The sequence below is a fragment of the Carassius gibelio genome, chromosome B18, assembly GCF_023724105.1.
Source record: "Carassius gibelio isolate Cgi1373 ecotype wild population from Czech Republic chromosome B18, carGib1.2-hapl.c, whole genome shotgun sequence".
In the NCBI taxonomy this organism is placed as follows: Eukaryota; Metazoa; Chordata; class Actinopteri; order Cypriniformes; family Cyprinidae; genus Carassius; species Carassius gibelio.
Genome location: NC_068413.1, coordinates 3,518,186 through 3,543,841, shown reverse-complemented (window position 1 = coordinate 3,543,841; position 25,656 = coordinate 3,518,186). Strand labels below are relative to the sequence as shown.

General features: G+C 38.5%; 2 protein-coding genes across 3 annotated transcripts; both read left to right on the top strand.

The window, feature by feature from the left end:
• Positions 1 to 34: 34 nt before the first annotated feature.
• On the top strand, positions 35 to 20,706 carry adm2b (adrenomedullin 2b). Of its 2 annotated transcripts, none has more exons than XM_052582045.1 (3): positions 35 to 401; positions 13,346 to 13,478; positions 18,643 to 20,706. In XM_052582045.1, exons 2-3 carry the CDS (start codon positions 13,408 to 13,410, stop codon positions 19,007 to 19,009), a joined length of 438 nt encoding a protein of 145 aa, XP_052438005.1. In that variant the 5' UTR covers positions 35 to 401; positions 13,346 to 13,407; the 3' UTR covers positions 19,010 to 20,706. The 2 variants fall into 2 exon arrangements, with proteins under 2 accessions (XP_052438005.1, XP_052438004.1); XM_052582044.1 differs by lacking the exon at positions 35 to 401 and adding an exon at positions 12,803 to 13,272.
• A 1,405-nt stretch (positions 20,707 to 22,111) lies between these two features.
• miox (myo-inositol oxygenase) lies at positions 22,112 to 25,631 on the top strand. Its single transcript, XM_052582040.1, has 10 exons — positions 22,112 to 22,277; positions 22,480 to 22,551; positions 22,657 to 22,737; positions 22,989 to 23,151; positions 23,386 to 23,453; positions 23,572 to 23,681; positions 24,025 to 24,092; positions 24,776 to 24,825; positions 24,903 to 25,015; positions 25,129 to 25,631. The coding sequence occupies exons 1-10, from the start codon at positions 22,260 to 22,262 to the stop codon at positions 25,235 to 25,237; spliced, it is 852 nt and encodes a 283-aa protein (XP_052438000.1). The 5' UTR covers positions 22,112 to 22,259; the 3' UTR covers positions 25,238 to 25,631.
• The last annotated feature ends 25 nt before the right edge of the window (positions 25,632 to 25,656 follow it).

Sequence of the window (25,656 nt, the reverse complement as noted above, 5' to 3'; positions counted from 1 at the left end):
TTTCTGAATGGATAACAAACACTTCATCATTTCCTAATCAGATGCGACGCGATAAATACGACAAAAGAAAACATTTTTTCTTATTTTCCCGAGTTTTTATCCAAATCATTCGCGACCGTTACAATGGCGAAGGTCCGACGCAGAAGAAAGTCAACGTTTATCGATCACGTGACTCAAATTTATGTAGCTCCGCCCACTTTGAAATCTCATTGGTCTAAAATCCCTGTGCACATATCTGAATATTAATCAAAATGTCCTGATTAGCCACGTGGCATCTTCGTTTTGTTATTTATTTTTTATTGAGAGCAGATAGATGAGCAATGAAGTAGCATGCCGTCGTGTCTGTTCAGGACTTGAAAGGGAATTAAAAAGTCTGTGCTACTGGATACACCATTACTGAGGTAAGTTACTATATCATGCGAAATTGTTCCATATCATTATCATTGTACAGACATTTCACAACATAATCTCAATGACCAATTCACACACAACACCTTTAGAAAGTTACTGTGATAGAATGTAATATGCTATTGATGATCTTATATGGGTTTAAATTGTTTGTTCGTGTTCCTGTTTTAAAGAAAGAGAAATATGAGGATAAATAGAGAGATCAGATGTTTCTCTTCGATCCTAAGCATTCATAAATGAACAACCCCGAGGATATTAAAAACATACACATGAAGAATACCCACAGAGGAGAGCGGTTCCCAGTCTGAACTAGATCCGTTTATACTCTCTCTCTCTCTCTCTCTCGCACACACACACGCACACACACACACACACACACACACCACATTCAGTCGTTGTACTGCATCAGTATATTTATTAATTTGTCTTTTTATCTCGTGCAAAGTTAGAAGGAACTGAATTTTGGGATGACAGACCGCTATGTTTGTCAAACACAGATAGTATAAAAGTACTAGTATACGAACTATATGGTATACTGTTTTTTTTTTTTTTTTTTTTAAATACTGCCATTCAGTAGCCTATGGAAAATGTTACAGACAGTAGCTAGACTGTTGCATGCTAGACATGTTATCAGGTTTTTAATTCCAGTGAGTGAATAATTAATTAATGTTATTTTGGAGTTTAAGTCTACGTTTGTGTAAAAAATAGTTTACTTTTAGAAGTTCAGTCAAATGAGTAATGAAAAAAAAAAGTATAGCACATTGCATTGTACAATACAGGACAGTGAGGTTTGCAATACTACACATTTAAGCTAAAGTAGAAAATCATCCATTCATGCATTTAAAGAAAATACACATTATTACTTTACATTACTTCTGGAGGAGCAGCACATACACACTTGATGCTTTACTTTTCACAGGTCTAGTCTTATAGCATACTGCTTTTAATAAATAGTACGATACCATGCAATTCCAAAATTCAGACTAACTTATCTGCCCTAAATAACATTGAAAATTACTAATAATCACATATAATTTAGGATGAATATGGGACATGGGCTCAGTGTCAAAGCATAGAGTGAACATAAATGTGTTGCTCCAGCAGAGGGAAGCAAAGGGAAACTGTCAATGAAAAAGACTTTTACCAGACAAACACACACTCCCAGTGCCTTAAAATGTTCTGAACACTAGAGTTATGGAGATTTAAAACGCACTCACACACATATTTAATCAAAACACACAACTCCAAAGGGCTGTAAGCACTACATTATGAAACCTTGTGAAGCAGTGTTTGGATAAGAAGTTGAAATAAAGACCTTGACCATTGTACCACCTCATAAGTTTACAGATGTGATTGGTTGATTCATCTTTCAGGGTACCTGCTGATGTGCTGAGAGTGAACAGGGAGGGAGTGTAGTACAATAAAGTACAGTAACTGTGTGCAATAGACTGCCTTCTTGTTCCAGTAAAACGCTATCGACATTTTTGTCATGAAAGGGCTTTTGACAGCAAACAGAGAGTCTATATTGTGATAGATCAGAGGTACTTTCAGGGTACAGGGTACAAACCCTCAAACTAAAAAATAATAAACTACTTCAAGGGGTAAAACAAAATATGAGTATTCATTTTATGATTTTGTGACCTGTAACCAAAATTAAGCATTGTGTAAATGCATTTAAAATATATATATTTTCTAGCAATAAACATGCATTAAAAATAATAAAAATGAAAATACTTTCACTGGAATAAGTTAACATGGTTCCTAATTCAGTCTAAATTGAAATAAATAAATATAGTTATTATTGATAAACTTCTATTTTCTGCACAAAAAAAGGTTAACTTTTGTAACAGAGTCGATTGGTTCAATGTTTATTTAAAAACATCAGAATTTTTTTTTTTTTTCAAATTCAGCAGAGAGAATCAAATATGCAAATTCTTGAAAAAGGGTGGTTAAAAATTGTATTACTTTTTATAGATTTTAATATAACATGAAATAGTGTTTTAAAATATGTAAGATGTGTTCATCTATGGTTAAAAAAATTAATTGCTCCATATCTGGAGTGAACTGGAAAAATTGATCTGATTTAGATGGATCAGAGATGAATCTAGCTCTCATCTGAATTTAATCAGGAACAATACACCATTTGATTTCTACAATATTATTTTAATAGGATTATAGTAAAACTGTGCCTTTATAATAATGTATAATAATGAAGAGAGGAGAGACACTTGGACAGACACACAAATATACACTTACACACACAAGCAGGCAGCTCTGTCTGAGAAAACTGACGCATGAATGCAAGCATATCCTGTTGCTGTCTGACCCATGACGCAGAACAACACACACACACACACACACATACACACACACCAGCTCGGGAGGCGTCTGCAGAAACCAAACCAGTTCGAGGGCTAATGCTAATTATTTATATTGCATGAAAACAATAAACAATAAACAATGAGAGCATTACATACATGCGTTCTGAAAATCATTTACAATTACATCACAAGAGTAGAAGCAAATACACATAAAACATATTTTGTATAAATAATATATTTTTACAAAATGCATCTAGTAAATTAAATTAAATAACTTTTTTCCAAATAATGAGACCCAAGTTTATGACATCATTTATGGGACAGATGCAATAAATATCCTAGACTCTTAAACATACAGACCTCTGAACACACTGACATAAAAACAAACTTGACCTTTATTCTGCTAAGCTATAAAAACACAATCATGTGAAACGGCAATGGACAATACTCGTTTAGTGATGAATATAAAATTTAGACACTTGCATTGCTACAAAAATCACACTAAGGCCAAAGTATAACTGTAAAAAATACCTTAAATAAGATTTACAAAAGAGAAGCTGAAACACACGAGCATCAGTCCTGGAGTCTCATCTGTGACTGACTCTCATCAACATGAACTCAACTGTTAATATTCTCCAAAATCCTCTTTAAAAGAGCACAGGACACAGCGAACTAGAAAACCTAACACACACTTCTGTTATTGTCTTTGACCTTTACAATAAGCCACTGTCACACCTGACAGCACAATTATATTTTTATATCATGACACATAAGTTAAAGGCCTGATGTAAGCTTAACACGCTTGAAACACTTTCCCTCGAGAACCAGCATCCCTACAAAAGTATCATCTTCCTATATAAAAATATAGCTGAATAAAAAAAAAAGACCACGACCAGATAGGGCCAGATAGGGTTTAAATATTGAATAAATATTGTATTTTGTGCACAAAACACATTAATTTGATCAATTTAAATAATATTTTACCACAACATTCTATCTCTCGAATTTTGTATTATATATATATTATATATATAGCCGAATGGTGAAAAACATTATGAAATTGAAGATCATAGTGTTTTTAATACAAAAAAAGTCAACCTTCAAATAATTATGTTCAGTTATGCACTCAATACTTGGTCGGGAATCCTTTTGCAGAAATGACTGCTTCAATGCGGCGTGGCATGGAGGCAATCAGCCTGTGGCACTGCTGAGGTGTTATGGAGGCCCATGATGCTTCGATAGCGGCCTTAAACTCATCCAGAGTGTTGGGTCTTGCGTCTCTCAACTTTCTCTTCACAATATCCCACAGATTCTCTATGGGGTTCAGGTCAGGAGAGTTGGCAGGCCAATTGAGCACAGTAATACCATGGTCAGTAAACCATTTACCAGTGGTTTTGTCACTGTGAGCAGGTGCCAGGTTGTGCTGAAAAACGAAATCATCTCCATAAAGCTTTTCAGCAGATGGAAACATGAAGTGCTCCAAAATCTCCTTATAGCTAGCTGCATTGACCCTGCCCTTGATAAAACACAGTGGACCAACACCAGCAGCTGACATGGCACCCCAGACCATCACTGACTGTGGGTTCTTGACACTGGACTTCAGGCATTTTGGCATTTCCTTCTCCCCAGTCTTCCTCCAGACTCTGGCACCTTGATTTCCGAATGACATGCAAAATTGGCTTTCATCCGAAAAAAGTACTTTGGACCACTGAGCAACAGTCCAGTGCTGCTTCTCTGTAGCCCAGGTCAGGCGTTTCTGCCGCTGTTTCTGGTTCAAAAGTGGCTTGACCTGGGGAATGCGGCACCTGTAGCCCATTTCCTGCACACGCCTGTGCACTGTGGCTCTGGATGTTTCGACTCCAGACTCAGTCCACTGCTTCCGAAGGTCACCCAAGGTCTGGAATCGGTCCTTCTCCACAATCTTCCTCAGGATCCGGTCATCTCTTCTCGTTGTGCAGCGTTTTTTGCCACACTTTTTCCTTCCCACAGACTTCCCACTGAGGTGCCTTGATACAGCACTCTGGGAACAGCCTATTCGTTCAGAAATTTCTTTCTGTGTCTTACCCTCTCGCTTGAGGGTGTCAATGATGGCCTTCTGGTCAGCAGTCAGGTCGACAGTCTTACCCATGATTGCGGCTTTGAGTAATGAACAAGGCTGGGAGTTTTTAAAAGCCTCAGGAATCTTTTGCAGGTGTTTACAGTTAATTAGTTGATTCAGATGATTAGGTTAATAGCTCGTTTAGAGAACCTTTTCATGATATGCAAATTTTTTGAGATAGGAATTTTGGGTTTTCATGAGCTGTATGCCAAAATCATCAGTATTAAAACAATAAAAGACCTGAAATATTTCAGTTGGTGTGCAATGAATCTAAAATATATGAAAGTTTAATTTTTATCATTACATTATGGAAAATAATGAACTTTTATCACAATATGCACATTTTTTGAGAAGGACCTATAGTAACAGGGTAACAGGTAATTAGTTATCTTTAATAGTATTTGGACCAGAAACAGAAGATGCTAAATCTTTAAGAGCCAGTGCTTTGACATCAAAAAAGACAGAAAACAGTAATTTGCGTTATTGTGATCACTCTTTGTTTAACAACAGGAACAATAACAAACAGTGTAACAATTTAGTTTTAGTTTAGAGAATGTACATAAAGAAAAAAGAAAATAATAAAGCCGGCATAAGTTTCACTTAAAACAAAAGAAATAAAACCCAGTTCCAAAAATAGTCTTATTGCTCGTTGGGGCCCTTATTTTTCTTTGGTTGAATCAGTGTCGCGACAGTATCAGTATGCCAGTGCTCGTGGATCCTACCAAACAATCCGTGAAGGAGGGGAAGTGAGACTGCGCATAGACTTATGCTGGGAATCTTTCGGGGTTTCAGGGTGCGAACATCCAATCCCAATTCAACCGGAAGGCTTCAACTCCAGGTCGGGCGTGACTTCCGATCCATGTACGTCACTTGAATGAATCTGGCAAAAAAAACCTGACCTATGGGTTGGCCAGAGGAAATCCAAAAGCTCATTACGTTCATATTCTGTCTATCTCATGAATTATCACCAATCAATAACATTCCACTTTATATCAACTGGTTCAAATCATGTTCTCGAGAAGGTTCAGTAGCACGACAATAATATATCATCAAGTATCAGATCCAAATGTTTATAGTAGTGAACTATAAATATATCCTAAAGCGCTTTTACATCCATGTTCATTCATCTTAAACAAAACCAATTTCAAGTATTAATGGTTATTGCTATTCAATGTAGTAACAACCCACAATAAAAATACAATGCAAATAAGAGCTACAATTTGTGCAAAACAAATAATGCAAGAACATTCATAGAGATCTAGGAGGTACTAGTAAGGCTAAGGCGTGCTTTATCATCCCTCCCTGCACCAGTAACATTGAGGGAATGCACTAAAAAAGTGACTGACAAGAAATTCACATACATATGCTTTAACACTTTTTTTCCCTTTTTCACACATAGTAAATATATTGATATAGAAAACAGCATCTTTTGCAAACCCAACTGGAAATAAATCCATTTTTGCAAGGATAAGAGCACATGTAGCACTGAACACCCAAGCTAGCAGGATAGCTAGGCTCACATTAGCAGCATTAACATCGTGATACAGCATTGAGTAGCTATTACAGCCGTTAACAGCCTTTCTAAATGGCAGCTTATCAACTGTTACCATTTCCAGCATAATTAGTTCCTTTACAGGTAACCTAACAGGTCTCAGAGTTTTTTTTCTCACTCACCGTTGAGTCAATGAGTGGGTCTCTCTAAATTGGCTGTCTGATCAGCAGCAGCCGTCTGCCGATCGTGCTCTCTAAAAAGTGTAAACATGACAACATAGCTGTCATCATATGTTTAACATCCTCATTAATAAATGAAATCCCATTGGAGGGGATATTTATGTTTCTTACCCTATGGATGGCAATTTATTCAGAATTCAGTTTGTAACCGTATGTAACCATGGTTCCCTGAATAGGGAACAAGATGCTGCGGTGACCTCATCACTATGGGAACACCTTCGGTGTGACGAATGTCGGAAGCCCTATTCCATCCCGCCAATCCTATTGGCCAAATGGCGCATGGCACCACCCTACGCATGCGCACGCATCATATACCGGGGTGCCGCGCGCCATTTCGCTCAGATTTCATGACTAAAGAAGAAGAATGCAATCAAGGTATGGCATGGCCAGGACCGCAGCATCTTGTTCCCTATTCAGGGAACCATGGTTACATACGTAACAAAGATGTTCCCTTTCATAGGTCACTTCGATGCTGCGGTGACGTCACCACTATGGGAACGCTATACCATAACGCCTGACGTACCTGATAGCTGGGATCCGAGGAAGCTTCTGCTCAAGCGGAGAGAACCCGGGAGCCAGGAGCCATCCTCACATCCAGACTGTAGGACTTGATAAAAGTGCTCGGTGAGGATCATCCTGCCGCAGCACAGATATCATCCATAGAAGATCCACTGAGAAAAGCTTGAGAAGAAGCCACAGCTCTAGTGGAATGAGCTTTAATTCCTAAGGGCGAAGCGAGTCCGCACGCCTCATAGGCTAAAGATATTGCCTCCACCAGCCAATGGGACATGCGCTGTTTTGTAACCACATGGCCTTTACTCTTATGTCCAAAACAGACAAACAGCTGGTCAAACTCATGCCATGGGGCTGTACGATCCACATAAGCCTTTAAAGCTCTCACAGGGCAAAGACTTAGATCTCCTGACCCCACCTCAGCAGGGGGTAAATCTTCCAGGACCACTTGCTGAAAGCGAAAGGGATTAGATGCGACCTTAGGAACATAATTAGGCCTCGGTTGCAACAACACCTTTACAGAGCCCGGTGCAAATTCCATGCACGAGGGTGAGACAGAGAGAGCCTTTAAATCCCCAACTCTCTTGAGGGAGGATAAAGCCAAAAGAAGAAGTGAAAAAACTGCCAGTAATTCCAGTCTGTTTATGTGCCAGCTGCGTTGAGCCGCTGTCCACACTTCGTGGGCTGGGCGCCCTTGACAAACAGCTCCCCAACCGTCAAAGATGAAAGCTTCGCTGTCATCGCGCGAGAGTCCAAATCTATTCCCAGAAAGGTTATCCGTTGAGAGGTGATTTTTTGGAAACACTTTTCTGGAAACTCGTGCGTAAGCCCAGGCTGTTTAAATGATTCAGCACAAGATCCCGATGAGAGTGTGCTTGAGTCTGCGATTGCGCTAACACCAGCCAATCGTCCAAGTAATTCAAAACACGAATGCCCTGTAGCCGCAACAAGGCTGCGTCCATGCATTTTGAGAAAGTACGGGGCGCTAAAGCCAAGCCAAAGGGAAGAACGTGGTACTGATACGATTTACCCTCTAAAGCGAATCTGAGGAACTTCCTGTGTCTCTTGATGATCTGAATATGAAAATACGCATCCTTCAGATCGATCGTGATAAACCAATCGTTTGGTTGGATCTGAGACAGAATAGATTTTACCGTCAACATCTTGAATTTGCTCGGCCTGAGAGCAAGATTCAGACGACGTAAATCCAGAATGGGCCGTAATCCGCCGTCTTTTTTTGGTACCAAAAAATAACAGCTGTAAAACCCTGCCTCCATCTGAGAGGGGTGTACTTCTTCTATAGCCCCTTTGCTCAGCAGAGTTGACATCTCCTGTCGCAGCACCGCTATTTCCATCGGTTTCACCGCCGTGGAAAGAGTTCCGCGGAAAGGAGGCGGGCCTTTTCGAAACTGAATGGTGTATCCGTGACAAATTGTGCGTAACACCCATTGAGAAATGTCAGGCAAGCGTTCCCACGCGGCCCAAAACAATACTAGCGGTCTCAAAACTTCCGCTTCCTGCAACACTGTCATACACGTTAAAACGTCCGGGCACGAAAAGACTGCAGCGTTTGTGCACAGGGGAAGTGTATGCATAAGAGCCGTTACGTCCCATTTTGTATAATCCTGAAATGTGTCCACGGCAGGAATTAGGCCAACAGATTGAACATCGGGCTCTGCCGCTAGCGAAAAAGCGGCGGCTGTGCAAGCCATCATAAACAGGTCATCTATGCAGGACCCCTGAATCGCGCGTCGAAATTCCAAAAGCAGTATTGTGCAGAGTGTCTGAGGGAGCATTTGGCATTACAGCTCGATCCAATCCTGCTCGAGGCACTCTTTGCGGCGAGACAGTCAATGTTTGAGCATGGGGACTGCAATGAGAGTGTCGGATGTGCAAAAGCGGTCCAACAGCGCTCTCTAGTGGAGGGCACAGTCCCTGGCAAGCAGCGAGAATATCAGGAGCTGCTATTCGGTGCCCGAGAACGAGAGGCATTTGCCGTCAAACTCAGGGTTAATCTTTTGCACTGACGCTGGTGAGCCGGTGGAAAAACCTTAGGGCCCCAATCCTTGCGAGGGGGCGCCATAGTTGAAGGCTCCTCCCCAGAGGCTGCTCGCTGGTGGTGAGAGGAGGTTGAGCGAGAACGTGCGGGCGCTTGCCGGCGTTCAACCTCCCTGGGTCTGCGGGGAATCAGCTGGCGGAAAGCAGCTGATTGCGGTTTCGCTACCCTGAACTTTTCCACTATCGAAGTGACAGCCTCTCCAAACAAACCATCCTTGGAAACAGGGGCATCCATGAGGAAATATTTGTCCTTTTCCTTGATATCGGTGAGATTAAGCCAGAGGTGGCACTCAACCGAAATCAAACCGGCCATGGCCCACTGCTCGAGCAGTATGCTTGGTAGCACATAGCGCCAAATCCGTTGCTCTTCGCAGTTCTTTTACTGCCTCTGCCGTGATACCCTCCCTTTCGTCAAGTTCCTTCAATAGCTCTGCTTGGTAGGCCTGAAGGACCGCCATAGAGTGGAGCAAAGCAGTCGCCTGGCCAGCAGCCATGTAGGATTTCCCCACTAGGCTAGACTTGACTCGACACGCCTTAGAAGGAAGAAGGGGGCGAGACTTCCATGCCGCAGCCGAATTAGGGGCCTCGGCCTTCTCAACCTCCCAGTCCAGCCCCAATTTACCCACCGCGCGAGAAACCACGTCCAACAGCTCACTGTAGGAGGGGGAAACATGCCTCTCCTGTCCGCTAGGAGGGAGAGGGCTGGTGTCGGCAGCGAAGTCCTCAGACCCTGAGGCTGCGTGAATAGAATGTCGTCATCATAGTGTCCACAACTGAAGGAAATGGCGCCACATGCCTTTACATGGGCTGTAAATCCTCATTAGAGAAGACGACCGGCTCAGTATAACTTTTATTTTGCAACAGGGTAGGGGAGAGCGAGGGATGTGGAGAATATTCCAGCGCTGCGCTGTCCACAAAATCCATGTCGCACGTGTCACCCCAAGCTATCGCCTCGTGTGGTGCCTCGGCAGTCGCAAAGGTGACATGACGGGGGGTTAGACTCGAGGGCGACATCTGAAAATACTTCCACCCTAGAGCGCAGTACTCTGAGCCGCAGGCCATCACAATGGGGACAAGAAGAAAGGCCGCTAAGCGCTGCCTGTGCATGATGCAAACCAAGACATACTACACACCCGTCATGAGTGTCACCCGTCGTGATGTACCTGGTACATGGCTCCTTGCCTTTTCGGAAACTCATCGTGTCCGCGAAGAGGAGTTAAACACTGCTAGAAAAAAACTGCTGGAGAACGCGAGATGATTCTTAGGGCACAGATGATTCGCTTTCCTGAAGGAATTATATCTGACCGAAATGGCACGCTGCACCCAGGTATATGATGCGTGCGCATGCGTAGGGTGGTGCCATGCACCATTTGGCCAATAGGATTGGTGGGATGGTATAGGGCTTCAGACATTTGTCACACCGAAGGTGTTCCCATAGTGGTGACGTCACCGCAGCATCGAAGTGACCTATGAAAGGGAACAGCCATGCAGTCTTTCAGTCAGGAAGTAGCTAACAGGAAGTGAAGGCGGAGCTCAATTGCCTGAAGCTTTGGAGTTCAGTGATTGGTCAGCTCCTCACAAAAAGGAGTATGGGAATTGTAGTGCGAACAGTTTTTCTAGGGGGAAAAAACGCTCTTTTTCTATCTTTTTATGCATTTGATCACTTACTGTAGATGGCGTTTTTTTCTTTATACATAGAAAATGTACTTTGATTAATTAACTTAAAACATTTATCTCAAGACTCGACTAACTTTAAGAAAGGGATTATTAGCCAAGACTTCGTTTTAAGATTTTTTACATTTTCATGATAAGCTAATTTTTTGAGATAGGAATTTTGGGTTTTCATGAGTTGTATGCCAAAATCATCAGTATTAAAACATTAAAAGACCTGAAATATTTCAGTTGGTGTGCAATGAATCTAAAATATATGAAAGTTTAATTTTTATCATTACATTATGGAAAATAATGAACTTTTATCACAATATGCTAATTTTTTTAGAAGGACCTGTATACATATACAGGTATATATATATAGTTGCAATCAAAATTACTCAACCCCCTGAGACTGCGGTACTTTACAAATACAAACTTTTCTGAAGATCCAGGATAAAATAAAAATTGCATCTATAACAGTTCACTGGCATATTAAAAGTGATATTGTCACTATATATAATAATGACAATATAATATAATATAATATAATATATAATGTAATACTTTTGAGTTATAAGATTTTTTTTTATAATACTGCTATGTCATAATTATTCAACCCCTATTCAACATTGCTGTTTTTAAATCACTTATTTGCATGGTGGGGAATAAAACGGTCTCAAAACACAATTAAGCTTTTAGAAACCATATTAAAAACAGAATTAGCTTGAGGCGTTGCATGTGTTGAAGTTGAGTAGCAAAAATGTCAACAGAGATCTCACAAAAGCTAAAGATAATAAATATCATAGTACTTTAGAAAGGCTGAGGCTATATGAAGATTTCCAAGACATTGAAAATTCCTAGAGACACAGCTCTCAGCCTTATTCCTTAGCTTAAAGTGTGTTTTACCAGAAAATCTTTGAGCTTGTAGAAGAAAAAGCACAATATCATAAAATGTTAAATCAGATCAACTGAGAAAAATCTGCAATGTTAAGCCAAAGACTTGCAAGATGACCCGATGAAAGGAGGGAAACCATTTCAAAGCAGTGTGTAAGAAGAACACTAGACAAGTATTTCCTTTATGTTGAGACATCTTGCAGAATACCACTCTTGATAAAGAAGAACAAAGGACAACTTGAACTTGATACAATTCATTTGTGTAGACTTGTGGAGCTCTGGAGGAATGTTATATGGAGTGATGTGACCAAACTGGAACTTTTTGGACCCATGGATCAGCGGTATGTCTGCTGCAAAAAAGGCAAAGCTCATAAGCAGAAGAACACCATCTCCATCCTCAACCTTGGAGGTGGATCAGTCCTGTTATGGGGTTTCTTTACTGTAGAAGGAAGTGGAAATCATGACTGTATGAAGGACATCATGGATTCTTTGAGGTATCAGGCCATTTTGACAAGAATTGTGATGCCTTTGGTGCAAAGACTAAAGCTGATGATCAATGGACTTTCCTGCAGGCCAGTAATCCCAAAGTACACAACCAAATCTACTTCTGCTTGGTTCAGGGATCAGTCATAATATGTACTTGAGTGACCTGTTCAGTCTCCAGGCTTAATTCTCATTTCAAATATCTGGTTCAATTTGAAGAAAGCAGTGGCAATGTGAAAACCAAAGATTATCAGTGATCTGGAAGCTTTTTCAGGCGAGGAATGGGCCAAGGCTGTAGTAGAGAGGTCACAGAAGCTTCTAAACACTTACAGACAACGTTTATTGGTGATTTTAAAGAATAAAAGATTCTGCACAAAGGGGGTTGAATAATTTTGAACATGAATGTTTAGAGCCAATTCGAATTTTATCATGATTCATCAATGTTCCATTCTCAAAAGTGTTTTAACAAACTTTCTCTAATACTTTACTGATGCCTTTGTTAAATTGATTTCATAAAATGTTATCCTCCACAGCTAATTATCTTGCAAGTCAAGGGGGTTGAATAATTTTGATTGTAACTGTGTATATAACATACATGTAAGTTTTTTAATATATTACATATAACAACATATTAAATTAAAAATGTACAGTCTTATATGTGCTTGTAGTGAATATGAAAAAAGTTATGTATACAGTACCGTTATACATCATACATTAGCATATTGGCCACGCCCCCACTCATTCGATATGGTAGAAAATAGCGAAAGAGTTGCTCTCTAAAATAAAGCACGAAAAACAGCTGCCCGTGGAGTTTAAGAAATATCAATAGCAAACACACGGTCATCAACGGTGTCGGTGATATGAAATTAATTCGTTTCTGAAAGTAGGATAATAAAGTGCAGCATGTGGAGTGTCAGTTATCCGAGTCTCCTCCCTCTCGGTATTTAAGCATCTGCTCCATCCATGACACACTCAAGTTTTCCGAGTCAGCACTGAGAGTTTCTCCAGCCAAGTCAAAGTCCTTCACCCACAGGAGCTTTAAACCGCTGTGGAATTAATAATATGATATGAACTGGATACATCGGTGTCCTCAACTCATAGTGTGTTTTTAAAGTAAGTAGTTAACTAGTCTTTAAGAGTAGCTTTTCGTTCGGACTTTGTAAGTGAACGACTGTCTCCTCCACAGCTGCGCGTCTCTGTCTGAGCCGAGGAACATCATCTCAACATTACTAGGGACTGAAGAAGAAGATGAGATCTCTGCTGCTCGTCTGTGTGTTTGTGCTGCCTCTGCAAACACTAGCGCTGCCGCTGCGCAACAGGTGAGAGAACTCGGACGCGATCGCATCTACTGATGCTCTATAGAAAAAACACTATGATCGATATTCTCAGTACTTAATATTACCACCACTAAGCTTGGGAAGGTTTTTGTAAAGCTTGTGCGCATTATTCGTATGCATTCCCTGTATTTACATAATAATCTTTGATAATGTTAATTAATAACCTACAGTTGTTCATTAAAGTTCAGTGCATTCACTAATTTTAAATATACAGCTTTTAATGCATAATTAAAATCAAAAGTTGTAATTAACATTTAGAAATTAATAAATGTTGTATATTTATGGTTCAACGTTAGTTCTCATTAATTAATGCAAACAAATCACATCTTGCTGTAAAGTGTGTTACCATAAGGCTACTCTTATATAAACAGACACAAAGCAGACATCATATAGTTTGCCAAGTTAAAGTTTAAGTATGTATGTTCATGGCAAGCCATTTTAACATTCATTACTTGTATCTATCGTTAGAATTGACCATATTTGTTAGTAATACTTATTTTGAATTGCTTCTAAGTAATCTAATAGTGATGTAATTTTTTTTTTGTCAAGTAGTTCAGTAGTTTTTATAGCAATTGTATTTATTATAATATGAAATATTACTAGGTGGTGTGAATTTAGGTAAATTGGGACACTTGTTTCCAATTCGATGGCTGGAAAGATGGCCTAATTATCCTGAATTAACCCTACAATACTATTTTGCTAAAAATAAATATTACCAAACTTGAATAATGGTACTAGATGCTATTGATATAGTGACTATAGCAAAGAAATGTAGGTAATAGTATGTAAAGATTAAGTACTAATGAATAATTTAATACTAGTCACTATTGAAGTATTAGTATCTAAAGAATGGGTACTAGTGAAATTGGAAACAATATTAGTCACTATTGGGTTACTTTACTAGTATAACTGAAGATTAATAAAACTAGTAACAACAATACATAGTTGTTAGTTGCAGAATATATGTTCAAATGGCTTGCCGTGTGTGTGTGTGTGTGTGTGACTTGTAGTACTCTGTGAGATACTATGTCACTTGACTGTCTGCATTTGGCACAGTGTGCGCAAGAGAGACGTGCCACCTGTAACGTAGTTTCTCAGATTTCCCCATCGTGACCGCTTAGTCATGATATGGATCAAGCTATTTCTAACTCTGACTTGCAAGATGCAACACTGAATCATGCATACAACATAATCCACATAGCTGCATGACACTGCATTTTATATTTACTGCAATTTAACCATAAAGTATTGAATTGTCATTAATTTCATAAGAGCACACTTTAAGCAAAACTTTTCACAAAATGCAGGTTTTAAATGGTAAAACCATAGATATAATAATAGAAATGTTGCAAAATAACACACTAGTATTTAAACACTGGCTTTTGGTCAAGGAACTGACTTCATATATAAAGCACTTACAGCAGTCACTTAATAGTTGCTAAAATATCCCGAAAAGCACTATTATATTTGTTATTATAATTCATTTTAAATTTGATTGTTATCAGTGTGCAAATACCGTTTGAGGGTCACTTCAGCTGTTGGTTTGGGTGTTGTAATGATGTCACCTCTGAGCTCAAAGCTTGATTGAACACCATCTCAGTGTCGCCCCCTGCTGGTGGGCAGAGGCTCGCTCCTCCACTGAACAATGAGTCTGTGGCCTTCAAAAGTGAAACAAGCTTACAGAATAAATCTGAACACGCAGTGTGTGCCTAATGTGAGAAAAGGTCAAACAGACGGTGTGAGGTCACAAACACAAACACTTAGTGATTTAGGACTTTAATGTTCGACTGGAAATTAAATCCTCTTTTGCACACACACTCGCGCAAAGGCACAATGAATTTATGTAAGGTGGATTTAAGCAGCCCCCCCCACAAATGAACCCCTTTAGCACCGTTTTTAAAAATGTGCCTCTCAGAGACTGGATTGCAACATCATTTTTAACAGTTTGTGTGATTAAGATTGGTATTTGTGCATGCTTACATCTCTCTCAGACCCCATGCAGGGCTCTAATGTGGGAACGCTTCTCAAAAATCTCTTTCTCTCTCTCAACCTGAAACCTCCAGACTTCCTCCTAATGTTCAGAATAAAACATCACAATATGTCTCCTATTCGTCCTTTACAATCCAAGAGACTCTTCACCCTGTGTGCGGTCTTCCACGCGCGCGTGTGTGTGTGTGTGTGTGTGTAATCTAGCACCTGAGACTGAAGTGTATGAATGAAGCAGTGAAACAGTAGGACTTTAGCTTGGGGCAGAGGCTTAGAAGGGCTTATGCTGGGACGGCCTGATCTCAATTCAGTGTACATTTATGATGCATAGGGGCGTTGCTTATCTAATCAAACTGCAACAAAGGGTGTCAAACTAATTAAGATAAGTAGACAGATTTCATCATGATAATGCAAAGGAAACCAATTACAAAGTACATGTAAAATAAAAATAATAAAATAAAATAAAGAAAATTATAGAACTTGAAACAAGATCAAAGGAAAGAGTTCACTGATAAAAGAACTCCTGCATTTGAATTAAATTTGAACTGTGCCACCAAACATGATGCTGAATTTGAACTTAAGAATGTAGAATTGAAAATAACTAAAATATAAAAATATATATATACAGTATATAACCCATTTTTAAATGTTGACTAAAATAAATGTTTCATTTCTTTTTAAAGGTTTTCAAGTTGAAGGTTTATAGAATGATAGATCAAAGCGATCGGTTGAATGATGGGTAGAAAAACAGAACAATGAATAGAACAGTAGGTAGAACATCCAGCAGAACGATAGATAGAATGACAGACCACCTTCTGAGCCACAAAAATAATCAAGCTAACACAGTGTAAAAGCTCTTAATGACGTGTGTGTGTTGTTAAGGAAAGGCTTGACAGCATTTAGGCTGATGGTGACCTTCACAAGAGGGAAAGCACAAAGCAGTGTGTGTTTTGTTTGTAAGCAGTGTGTGTAGCGCATGTTAAATGAGGAGTGTGTTTTGGAAACTCCAATGATTCCGAGTTTGTTCAGTCTTTCTGACTCTGGCCCACATTTAATGAGATGTACAAGCAAGTGGTACACCCGCAACACACACACACACACACACACACACACACACACACACACACACACACACACACAGACCTGTACAGACTCTAACCCCCGGCGGTCCCACATCTCCGGCTCTGCTACAGACTCACTAGAACTGCTTCAACACATGCGTAATGCCAGCCATTCATGAGCTGCCTGCAGTGGTGCTCGTGCAGCTGAAGGGAGTTTAAGTCTGACTGGCATGTTATAAATTGTCTACTTCAGTCACATTTCAATTATGCATAGTATAACCCAAGTTTAGCAGATACTATAACTACACCCTTTGGCTCTTAAAAGACTTAAAATTGCTACAATTTCATCATAGTATTACAGTACCGATTATGAATGATCTTTTATGTTCTAATGCCCCTCGAGTCTGCATTTATTTAACCAAACAAGAGTAATATTGTGAAACATTATAATTTAAAAGAACGGTTTTCTATTTTCATATATTTTCAAATGTAATTTATTCCTTTGATGCAAAGCTTATATTTCCAGCATCATTCCACCAGTCTTCAGTGTCACATGATTCTTCAGAAATCATTCTAATATGCTGACTTGCCACTTAATATTTTGTGGAAACCATGGTAGATTTGTTTTTCAGGGTTCTTTGGTGAACAGAAAGTTAAAAAAAATAGCATTTATTTGAAATAGAAAGTTTATTAACATTATAAATGCATTTACTGTCTCTTTTGATTAATTGAATGCATCTTTGCTGCATACAACTATAAAAGTACTAAATTCTATGAAACCAAATTTAAAGTGTACAGAAATGTAACGAGTATAGGATCATAGTCTTCAATGGACCCATGTTATAAGCACACCAGTAAATGCTCCGTATGATCAGAAACCGCTGAGAGGCGGTGATCGGAAGTGTTTTTGAAACTATGTGTAATCAGTGGTTTTGTGTGTTATACTACAGCCAGTTCAGACTAATCCTGTTCAGAAACATTCTGATTCAGATTAGATTTAAAGTATTACCCTATATCCCACACTAATGCTCAACGTAAACACAGCCTATGACATCCACTGACTATTACACACATACAAAAACTCAAGTATCAGGAGTAGTGACGTGTTATTAAGTTTACAAACATGAATAAAATACAAATACATGTAACAAATGCAGCACGAACAGCTAACAATTCAGACAAACTACCGTACAAACATTTACTAAAAAGAAAATCTCACATAATCTCCCTCACCTGCAGGTTTGGCAGGGATGTCGATCTCTGCTAGGTGCATGATGGGTATTAGTGCCAGTTTATTTATGAGCTAGAAAACACAAAGCACAAGTCAAAGGTGTTTAAGCAGTCTGACATGTGAGTGTCTGGCTCAACCAGCGCCAGAGGATTACCTGACTGGACGAATAATGCAGATGTTTGGCTTTTATCTGAAAAATAATATTACTCCAGCAATTAATGTGCTGCTGAAAGATTTGCTTTGAAACTATTTTAACTCAGAAATCACAAATTAGAGATTACAAAAGAAAAAGAATTACAAAGAAGCAAACAAAAAACAAATTAAATCAAATAATATTTCAACCAAAAAAAAACATAGTATTTTTTTCTATAACTTCGGTAAATAATTTTATACAATGTAGTGACAGACTTTTCCTTAAATAACTGATTTACATATAAAATAACTAAATTAATAGCAAATATAGTGCCAAACAGTCACAGAATCCCTCCAACACAGTGCAGAGACCCCGGTCTAACGATTTTACATCCCCTCGGTTTAATTTTTACCAATATTCTAACAAAAAACGAAATATCTGAATGTCTCCTGAGGAGCCAGACTGAAGACAGGGAAGCACGTGAAGTGTGCATATCCTAGAGTGAGGGAATATTAGTGCATGCCACAAATAACTCGGAGTAGAGCCAGAGAAGTGCTTGATTAATAACAGGCTTCAGATACTAAAATGGTCCTAATGCTGCCAAGCCTCTTATTTAATACTTCAACTACGTCAGCTTCTATGTGAATGTCTGGATGATGTATTTTAATAGATCTGGACAATGCATGCATGCACTTCGCTGGTGGTCAACCAAACGATTTCTCTTTCTCTCACCAGGTCGAGTTTTCCCAGCAAACCCGGGAAGCTTCCAGAAACACGGGGTGGTAATGCCATGGAAACCACCACCATTCCTTCAATAGCTTCGAGTGCCGGGGCAAGAGAGCGCCGTGCGGTCTGGAGGGCCCTCCTGCATAAAGGACCCCCGGCGAAACAGGCCAACACACCAGCCAATCAAAACAAGGAACATTTCCGAGAACGTCGCCATGTGCTCAGAGGTCGCCCGCAGGGTCAGCTGATGCGTGTGGGATGCATCCTCGGCACATGTCAGGTACAAAACCTCAGCCATCGTCTCTATCAGCTGAAAGGCCAGAGTGGACGGCAAGACGCACCAATCAATCCCAGAAGTCCACATAGTTATGGATAAGACTATGATTGAACTCACAGTAAAAATCTATCCAAAAATGTGACTACAGAAGACCACCGACACCAGCGGGCGACCAATTAACAATTTACAGGCGTCCTGTCACGAGAAATTGAATTCTCTTGATCTTTTGAAATAAAAGAGTAATTTAATGAGCTTTAAACTCAAAACTTCTTTCCCCAAACAAGCATTTACTGAAACAAGAACAACTTGTTATGAACTTCTGCAACTTTGACGTCATTTAACATTAGCATAAGGTATGATCGCCAACATTAACCTGCAAGCTTCTACGTAAATCTTCAGAAACTTGGCCTGGCTTTTCATATGGAGTAGTATATCACTCCTAAATAACGGGAATAAGGGGAAGTTTAAGAAACTAAACTGTGTGTAGCACCTACAGCTCTGCAGATACGTCTGAAGTTTATTTTTCAGACCTGGAGTTTTCATTTCAGTATGGATTGTTTCATGAATCTCTTTAATGACTTAAAGTACAGTAATCCAACTTTGGAGCCAATAGAAAACACTACTTACTAAAAAAAACAACTTAGTGGATCTCAGGGAAGAGAATATAATTGTAAACATTATATGTCTCCCTTTAACAATCAGTTGTCCTTTTCTAAAGGTCAAATTCAGAATAAAGCCTTAATTTCCCACTTCTGATACGTCATGCCCTTCTGTAATGAAGTGACTTGAACGTTCATTATCTTAACAGTAATCCCACACCGTCTCTCGTGCTCTAAACCAAGACAAATCGCCCTTGACTGAGCCACCTTAAGCCCAACAGAGCTTCAGCGTACTCTTACACCTTAAGAGTAAACATCCTGAATTTGGACAGTTAAGCTGTACTTATTTATGAATCTAACTGCATTAGATAAAAATGAAAAAAGTGGTTATTTAAAAGATTTTTCAGCGAATAACTTAATTTTTAAGTTGTTCAAAGATGTTTAAAATTCCAAAATGCTCCAAAAATTGCAGTTAGTTCTGAGAAAAAGCTCATCATTTTCTTGCAGATACCATTCGATTTGATATTTTGTCATCTTAACAGTAACTGTTTTTAAACAGGTTTCCGGCGCTCTCCTCCCATCAGCCATTGGCTAGACAAACAGATGGTCCCGCCCCAAACTCACACTATTGGCTGAGCCGACGTCAACTCAGACACACACTGTTTACACTCTTCGGGGAAATGAAAGTCTTACTTCTAGCCGTCTCTGCACTTTACACTAGGATTGGAGAAAGTATTTTCACTTCGAAAAATTACACACAGTCACTTTAAGTGTCCACTTACCTTGTGGGACCACTGTATATTCCCATTTAAACTTTTAAAACGTCAAACTTTCAACACTGACTGATCGCGTATGTCGCACATGCCAGTCTAACAACATAAAATCACAAATACAAATAAAACATAGGAGACAAATATAAACACATCTTCAGTTTGTTATAGTGTGTCAGTGGTGGAATGTCTGCTTTCCTTATGTTCACATATAGGTCAAATGTTGCTATTAAACATAAAGCACTTTAAAAGCAACATGATCATCACCTTCTTTAATGCCATTGACTTGGAAGAGATGTTATTTAATTTAAGTTAACAAAAGTTTGTGTAAATATTTTGTAAGTGTATATGACTGAATGTTTATAGTTATGTGTCAGTGCTGTGTATTTTAATATGATTTAGCGGTTTCAATAAACAAATGCAAATGGTTATTGTGTAGTTTGTTAGTGTCATGTGGGCAGCTGTAATAGAATGCAAACACATGTAGTACATGCACAGATCATTGCGTCTGTGACCTGAGTCAGAACGACACCTGTGGTCTTATCAATAGCTCAACATGACCCAAAAACAATGTGTTAAATCAATGCAACACATGGAATCAGCTGGCTTACTGCTTTCATAAAATCAGCAGAGATATGATTAAAAAATATGATCAAATGCACCAATTTGTAACTGTTGACATTCACTGACAAAAGTTTGGGGGGTGGAAAGATTTTTTTAATGTTTGTGAAAGTCTCTTCTACTCACTATGCTGCATTTATTTGAGTAAATATACAGTAAAACTATTATAATTAAATAAGGTTTGAATATATTTTAAAATGTAATTTATTAGATTTACATAGCCTACTATTCATTTGACATATAATGCTTTTAACTTACTGGAAGCAAGGCTTATAAAAGAGTCACATGTCTCTCTCTTACCTCAACGCAAACCCCTTCTTACAACATTGTCCTTGTGTGACATCCATTCAGGAGGGTTTTCGGTTAGAGGACCACCTGCTGGCTGCAGACCTGAAACATTACACAAAGTTAGTATGGGTGTTATAATACAGCTCATTGGATTGGTTGGGTCAACTTTTGCTGCTGAGTTATTCTCAATTAAACATCTACTGTAATATAATGAAAAATTGCAAGTTGTTTTTAACTTTCCACTGTGAATTCATGACGTGTAGACTCAAACTATCAGCCAATAAAAATTAGGGGTGTAACCTACTGTACACAAAAGGACACACACACTTGTCTTTACATCAACTCTGCCTACAAACAAACATACAGACTATCATTAAAGTTCCCCAAAATGTACCGTAGTGCTTCAGCTCTCTATTTACAAAGTCAAATTCAAAGAATCCCTGTTATCAGGATGCCAATCTGAAGGTTGTGAACGTTCTGGTGAAGCACAAATAAAACTGATTAGAGATGATTTACAAATGAGACTCTTTAAACACAAGCATTGAAGCCATTGTGTAAAAAAAATTTTTTTTGTCTTTAGGGGAGATAATATTATTCAGAAATAAGCTAAATATATTTTACTTTGATTTATTGTGTTGATTGATATGAAAAATACAATTAAAATTAAGATAAAAATTAAACCTACCAAAAAGAAGAAAAATTCTCAAAACCACATTAAAACACACACACACACACACATATATATAATGGTGTATAGTAATGAAGTAACTCACTCACACTCTAAATGACTATTAAACCAAAAGCCCTTAGTCACTGTATTGACACGGTGTCCTTTCTGAACCAGACTGTATTTGGGCAAAGATATCTCAGTACTGAGCACTCAATCACGCAAACACACACCTTTACGCACACGGACGGACCCCTGGAAGCCTCAGAGAAAGTTAAAGTGTTACTAGTTTTCCTACTATAGTTCAGAGACCCCATCTGTGCAGCATTGATAAATAGAGCAGTCAGAGACGCCAGACACACAACATCCTCCTTCTTCAACAACAACACCATCTCCGCTGAATCATGAGGGTGGTGAACCTGGTATGTACCTGACATTCAGACTATTCATTACATACATGCTTCAGAATTTCCCCAATGGTGTGTAAAGCAGAATTGTAGGAATTACACATGAATAATCATTTTTGATCATTTAGCAATGCAGAAAATGGACTGTCTCTCTTTGAGTTGGCAGACTAAGTCTAATTAGTTGTATCTAATAATACACACAAACTCTTAATACTAGGGTCCAGATCCCTCTCTGGCATATCGCCCTGATAGTCACGAGAAAGACAAAACAGAATTCAGGAACTTTGAGGTAAATCTTGGAATTATGTATATTCTTAAATCATATTTTCTTGTATCACTCCTTTTAATTCAACTCTCTTATATCCATTTTGCTGTGTGTACATGTCTAACACAGAGTGGAGCTCTCTTTGACCGTGTGTTTAATACATACAAGCTGATGCACACATACCAAACACTGGACTTTGTCAAACAGAAGGTTGGTCTATCAATACCATAAATCAAGAATGTACATAAACAGAAGCATATATATATATGTATGTATGTTTATTTATTAAGTACTTATTAAATTGATGCTCTAGGTAATAGGCTTGTGCTAAAAACTGTTATAAACTGAAGTTATATTATTACTAAGGGAAACTCATTAGTTCTGACCATTTTCTCTGTGAAGACTCAAATAAATGACAAACACAAAAACATTAAACATGACCTCTCACCTCTGACCTTTAGCATCTGGAATGGGCGAACTGCAATCACTTCAGCATGAGCATGATGAAGAACATCGATTCCCTGGACGAGCTTGTTGATGAATCCGACCCCGACGTTGACTTCCCGAACTCTTTCCATGCCTTCCAGACTGCAGAGGGGATCCGTAAAGAGCATCCTGATAAAGGTGAGAGATCAGCGGGGACAAAGGTCACGGACGTCGTCTTAGTGTACTTAGATAAGACTGTGTTTTACAAGAACACATACCTGAAGTTGTTTTTGTCAAGTTTCTGATCAATATGTCCAAACCTGCTGGGCTTCTTTCTGGACTGAAATCCATTTCTAAATGTAAAAGGTTTTTGTGTATATTTATATCTGGTTAAATGTTCAAATAAAGGCATTTAAAATACCTTCTCTCCAGATTGGTTCCAGCTAGTCGGTTTGATCCATGACATCGGAAAAATCATGGCCTTGTATGGGGAGCCACAGGTGAGGGACAAAAAGGATCCAATCACGGTGGAAAAACCTTGGGATCAGTAATATACAGAATGCCACTGTGTGTGTGTGTGTGTGTGTGTGTGTGTGTGTGTGTGTGTGTGTGTTCAAGTGGGCTGTAGTTGGAGATACCTTCCCAGTGGGATGCAAGTTCCAGAATTCAATAGTGTTCAGAAACTCAACATTTGAAGGCAATCCGGATGGAAAGAACCCTGCACTCAAGTACGATCTTCTAAACATCAAAACAGTGCTATTTAAATAGTACTATAGTATATATTATTAGCTCATCATTTCATTTTAATGGAACTTTTAAATGTATTTTTATATGAAATGTTTTTTTTTTCTATCTTTAGATTTGGAATGGTTAAAAAAATCTATTTAGCTTTAATTTAGTTCTAGTGATTGTAATACTCCAGATTAAAATTTTCATTTTAGTTAGTTGCAAAGGCAACATTTCTAATTCTTTAAAGAAAAAAAATTTCATCGAATTGTTTTAAAGATCTAAAATGTAAAAATATTTTGTATAGCATTCTACCTATTTTTTATAAAAAAAAATGTATTGCAGCACAGAATTTGGGATTTATGAACCAAAATGTGGACTTGATAACGTCCTGATGTCTTGGGGACATGATGGTGAGTGCTTTGAGGGATCTTTACACACGTCTCACTGTGAAACATCAAAAATTTGAGGCCAAGGTGAAACCTACCGTATTTTTCGGACTATAAGTCGCACGTGAGTATAAGCCGCATCCGTCCAAAAATACATCATGACGAGGAAAAAAACATAAGTCACACTGGACTATAAGTCGCAGGACCAGCCAAACTATGAAAAAAAGTGAGACTTATAGTCCGGAAAATACGGGTAGTAGTTTTATTCAGCAAGGATGCATTCAATTGTGTCAGAAGTGACAATAATGATTTCAAACTAAAGCTGTTATTTTGAGCTTTCTATTTATCAAAGAATCCTGAAAAATATATTTAAGTTTCCACAAAAATATTAAGCAGCACAACGGTTTTTAACGTTGATTATAATCAGAAATGTTCCTAGAATGATTTCTGAAGGATCGTGTCACACTAAATAGTGGAGTAATGATGCTAAAAAAATCACAGCAATATGTTAAAATAAATTCAAACAGAAAAGTTACTTTAACTTTTAATAATATTTCACAATGCTTATCGCATTTTTATTCAAATAAACGCAACCTTGTTAAAAAAAAAAAAAAAAAAAAAAAATGTTCTCATTGACCTCAAACTTTTGAAGAATAGTGAATTTGCCGCTTAAGTGATGAATGAAAATGCTTCTTGCTCTATTCTAGAGTATTTATACCGGGTAATGAAGTTCAACAAATGCACCATCCCTGAGGAGGTAAACAAATCTCACAAACAATATGCTTTCATTTATGCTTTTTAAAGCCACTTTCAAACATTTTGTTCTTCTGCCAGGGTCTTTACATGATCCGCTTCCACTCCTTCTACCCCTGGCACTCTGACGGAGACTACATGCACTTATGCAACGAGAAAGACCTGCAGATGCTGCCCTGGGTCAAAGAGTTTAAGTATGTCATGAGTTTCTCAATGAGAGCTTGTTTGTGTGTCCCTTTAATCTGCTGTGTGACCCACATAGTGAAGGTCTGACCTCTCAAGCGTCTGTTTGTCTTTCCTCTAACAGCAAGTTTGATTTGTACACCAAGAGCACTGAACTACCGGACGTGGAGAGTCTGAGGCCGTATTATCAGTCTCTGATTGACAAGTACTGCCCCGGGACACTGCGCTGGTGAACCTGTTCTCTTCTACCAGTCTGTCCTAGTTCAAACATGAATGACACTTCAAATCATGTTTAGTTATAGTTTTTGCTCTGTGGGCAATAAAAATGGGTAAAAAAAAAAAAAAAAATCAGCCAATTAGAAACCACCTGACATCTTGGAACTTTGGAATTGTCTTCAAAAAAATAAAATAAAATCATAAAAGTGAACAAAAGTTAACACAAATAAATATTAATTATTAATATCCAACACTGTATTGTATATATTCATTCTTAATGCTATATTAGATTAAATCTAAAATTAATTGCACATGAAATTGTTTCATTAAATGTAAATTTCTTTGGAAATAATGATGCTTGTGCCAGAGTGTATTTTTATAGGTTTATTAAAAATATTACAAAACATTAAAGCCGAGTGTTTTTTTTTTGGTGCAT